This window comes from Penaeus vannamei, chromosome 26 (genome assembly GCF_042767895.1).
Source record: "Penaeus vannamei isolate JL-2024 chromosome 26, ASM4276789v1, whole genome shotgun sequence".
NCBI classification, from domain to species: Eukaryota; Metazoa; Arthropoda; class Malacostraca; order Decapoda; family Penaeidae; genus Penaeus; species Penaeus vannamei.
The window spans coordinates 8862266-8866423 of record NC_091574.1 but is presented as its reverse complement, the minus strand read 5'-3'; the positions used below and the strand labels follow the sequence as shown (position 1 = coordinate 8866423).

Genomic DNA, 4158 nt, shown 5'->3' with positions numbered 1-4158 from the left:
GGATCACAATTTTTAGGCCCTTTTCGGGACCTTGTGTGAGGGGGGAGGGGGGAGGGGGGTGGCGGAGGTCGGGGTTGTGCAAGGGACGTCTCTTTGAATGGGGCGTTTGGTATCGCATTGTTTGTCGCTTCTTCGCGCCTCTTTTTTGTTTGTTTGTTTTACTCTCCTTCTGTGCCTTTCTATTTCTATTCGTCCGGTTCTATTTATGTAGCTCTCTCTCTTTCTTTCTTTCTTTCTTTCTTTCTTTCTTTCTTTCTTTCTTTCTTTCTCTCTCTCTCTCTCTCTTTCATTCTCTCCCTCCCTCTCTCTCTCTCTCCCTCCCTCCCTCCCTCCCTCCCTCCCTCCTTCCTTCCTTTCCTTCCTCTCTCCCTCCTTCGCTCCCTCACTCACTCACCCCCCCCCCTTCTCTCTTTCAGTTTATATCTCTTTAAATCAGTTCTCTTTCCCCGTATGTGCATATTAAACTACACACACGACAACTAAAGTGATCAGCTGGGGCCGTGACGTAAACACGCTCAACGACGCACGGAAAGTGTCGCAAGTGAAAGTCAACTTACACCGCAAGTTTACAAGTATTATTTTAATTGTTTTATTGAACTCCCGCCATTGGATATCATGATCCGATAATACCGCACAGAATCCGATGTTAAACCGTCGATCGATTTTCCTTCCACAAAAAGAGAGAGAATAAGACCTTGAGAGAAATTGACGCCGTGACGTAATGACAGCGTGTGGATTTGGACGACGTGGCAACCCCTCTTGCGGAGCGGAGGCTGCAGCGGCCAGGGTTCGAGTGCCCCGCCGCGACGCCGCTCAGAAGCCGTTCGACCAGCGCCAGACGAGCAAGGTTTGGCACCGTCTCTCCACACTCAGCGTCACTGAACAAGGATCGCAAACCCTGTTCCATGAGTTCAATTCATCGGATATTTTGGAAGATCTTTCCGGGAAGGAATATAAGACTCAGATAATTTATTTACATCGTCCATAAATCAGTTTCTGGCATTTGGAAAAAAGCTCCACCACAATGACTGCCATCCGTTGGCACTTGAGAAAGGCCTCGATGTGTTAGTCAGCGGCGACGAAGATGCCACATCCAGCTGGCCAGACTCTCGCCAAGGAAGTGCAAGCCCAGTAGCTACACACGTACTCAAGATGACTCACCCTTCGGCAGCGGTGACTCGTTCCCTCGTCGCCCTCACGACTCTCCTCGCAGTGACTCTCCAGCGAGGCTCGTGCGAGCCGCAGCAGAAGTTTCCCGAGGATTTCTACAGTGATTTCGGATCGGCGTCGCCTTCGTCGCGCCCGCCGAGCCGCCCGCCCTCCATCAACCCGTTTGCCGCCAACGTCGCCCTCGAGTTTGGCCTCGACCCACCCCACACCTCGCCCTCCGACTTCCACGACGACTCGGACTTCCCGCCCCACGACGAGTCCCTGCACGGCAGCGGGCTGGACTTCAGGCTCCTCTATGACGTCATGATGAACGACTCGAGTCCGTCGGGCCCGAAGCAGCACGCCAACGGCGACAGAGGTGGGCGCAGGCGGGAAGGGGGGGGGGGGAGGTTCCTCAATGCGAGCGTCTTGCCAAAAGGCCTCGGCGAAAGAAAGTGACTCTCGGCGTTATGCTGTGTTATCAGGGCTGGGGATCGGCGCATACCGGTTGGGGATACTATTTCTGCTCCCAGAACAACCGTTTCCTTCCATGGGCTGCGAGGAACAGGGCTTTCTCCTCTGTCCATCTATTTTGGGTCTTGTGAGCAGCATACTCACTTCGGTCATTTATTATGTCAACAAAAAGTCCATTTATTGTCTTACATTATCACACAGTATATACACACATCCGACGTCCGGCATTTTCCTCACTAATCCGACTTTCTCTCTCCCGCAGCGATCCCGCAGAAGTGCTGGTACAAGAGTAACCAGTACGACTGCGGCCTGTCCGTGTCCTGCGTGTTCCAGGGAGCGAAGCCCGTCGACCTATGTTCCGGGGGCATGATCTGGTCCTGCTGCGTGCCCCGGGACAAGGTCGATCACGTCGACCAGAACCTTGGCGCGATTGGCAATGACGCTGGTAAGTGCACCGCCCGGAATTTTGGTCTTTTTGTTGTTTTGACATTTTTTCTTCTTTTTTGTTGCTCTGTTTATTATCTTTCGTGTAAGGGAGGCAAAGGGAGGTGTTATTACATGTATCACCATTTGTCAAGATTTCTTTTCCATTGAACACTTTTTGTATTTTCATCTGTAGAGTTATATCTTTAGTAAAAAATGATAATAAAAATAAATAAATAATTAGATAAATAAAAAGATCCCGATGGATTTCGTTTCGAATTCTCATCAATGCTAAATAGCTTTCACTTTCGTCACCACACGATTGTCACACGGGCTCTCCTGTATCTTCATCTGAAGAATTTCCTGACGCGGTACTAACAATGAGAGGTGTGGCGCCTCTGTACACCTGCTGTTGCTTTCAACTTAACTGCATTTGGCTCCTTTTTACATTGTGTTAGGCCATACACTTTCCTCTTTTATTGCTTTCGACTTCTAGTAATATAAAGTAAATCAGTCAGATTGTGATCATATTTCCTGTTCGCTTTCTTATCCTTTTTTAATTGATCCATACTACCGTCTATGCATTTCCACTTAGTTTTAATAAGACCCAAACTTGCATTAACGGAGTCTTGCAGGTAAGTTCACTTAGGAAGCCAATTACACGTAGTATTTTTTCAATAACAGGATAGTTTATTAGTTTCTCTCGCTGCCTTGGATCTGACTGGCTATTCACCCCTATCAGGTCACCACAACCAGTTCTCCGGTGGCAGCCGACCCAGCATCTTTCGTCCGAACCCACACAGACCCTTTGACAACCACAGACCGAGTAATTTCGATAACGATGACGATAGATTATTCCCCAACACTAGACCCCCCTCGATTCTCAGACCGCATAGACCGAGACCGTTCCCCCCCACCCGACCGCCCCCCCACGAGCACGACTTCGACTTCAAGCGCCCCCACAACTCGTTCACGTCCCGCCCTCACCACCCGAACGCCTTTGACACCCGACCTTTCGAGCGGCCTGGGCCCGGCCGGCCGCCGCCGCCCTTCGTTTCCACGGGTCCCGAGGGCGCCTTCGTTGACCAGAGGGGTACGAACTGCTGTCTGGCAAGTCCTTTGGCGCCTGCGCTCTCTAAACGCTTCTTGTGTGCTGCCCTTAAACGCCCGTCACGGGCCCTGTCAGGCACCCAGCCGTCACTAGAAGGATGTGTAGTGTCCTGTGCGAAGTGCTGCTCTTATGGTGTGGAAAAGGTCGTGATAAGCCCGTTGATGCCCTTGAGTGCTCTAAGGTCCTCGCCGAATGGCGTTTCTTTACGCATGTGATTGTGAGTGGCGCAGGCCTATAAAAAAGTGAATTTTTATATAAATTGGAAATCATTGATAATTAGGAATAAGTCGTGAAGTGTCATGTGGTCTATGAAGAAATCGATTCATTCGAGAGAGGGAAATGATACTCCTGAGAACCATTATTCAAAGTAGTGAGTCGTGCATGAAACCGTGTCAAGGCAAAGCCCTTATCAGAGAGACGGAGAAATCCACATAGAAAGTGAAGAGATCTCGGGAAAGATAAGCAAACGGCCCGGCAACAATGTGGCAGTGACCGCGCCGCCGCCGTGTGGCACCTGTGGACGAAGGCGTTTTACCCCGCAAGCGACAGTGAAGTGCGTTTACGTGTGTGTGTGTGGATATGATTTGTCTCAATGAATGAATAAGTGTGTGCGTGTGTGGATGTGTACGTGCGTGTGTGAACGTGTGTGTGTGTGTGTGTGTGTGTAAGTGTGTCTGTGTGTGTGTGTGTGTGTGTGTGTGTGTGTCTGTGTGTGCCTCATATTCGCGTAACTGGCAACCATCGCAGAGCCAAGACCAATCTAGCATCACCGGAAACAGGATGAACTGTATAACGCTACTAAAGTGACATCAAACTCTCACTCTTGCGAAGATTGGAAACGAATACAGGAAAAAAACTGAAAGAAAACAGATGCATTTAAACTGTGTTTTGTAGGCCTATAGACTTTGCCTGTTCTCTCGATCGTTCTATGATACCCCCTGTCATTTCCTTTATCTCATCTTTATTAAACATCATAATATATGATGTTATCTTTCCCTCTA

General features: G+C 49.5%; 1 protein-coding gene across 1 annotated transcript in view; it reads left to right on the top strand.

Annotated features, from left to right (window-relative positions):
• Positions 1 to 1316: 1316 nt before the first annotated feature.
• LOC113811743 (serine protease 42) overlaps positions 1317 to 4158 on the top strand; it is a gene marked incomplete at its 5' end in the record, with an annotated part of 30170 nt that continues 27328 nt past the window's right edge. The window contains 3 exon segments of the mRNA XM_070140033.1: positions 1317 to 1528; positions 1886 to 2068; positions 2789 to 3139. Of these exon segments, the coding sequence (XP_069996134.1) occupies positions 1317 to 1528; positions 1886 to 2068; positions 2789 to 3139 (746 nt within the window).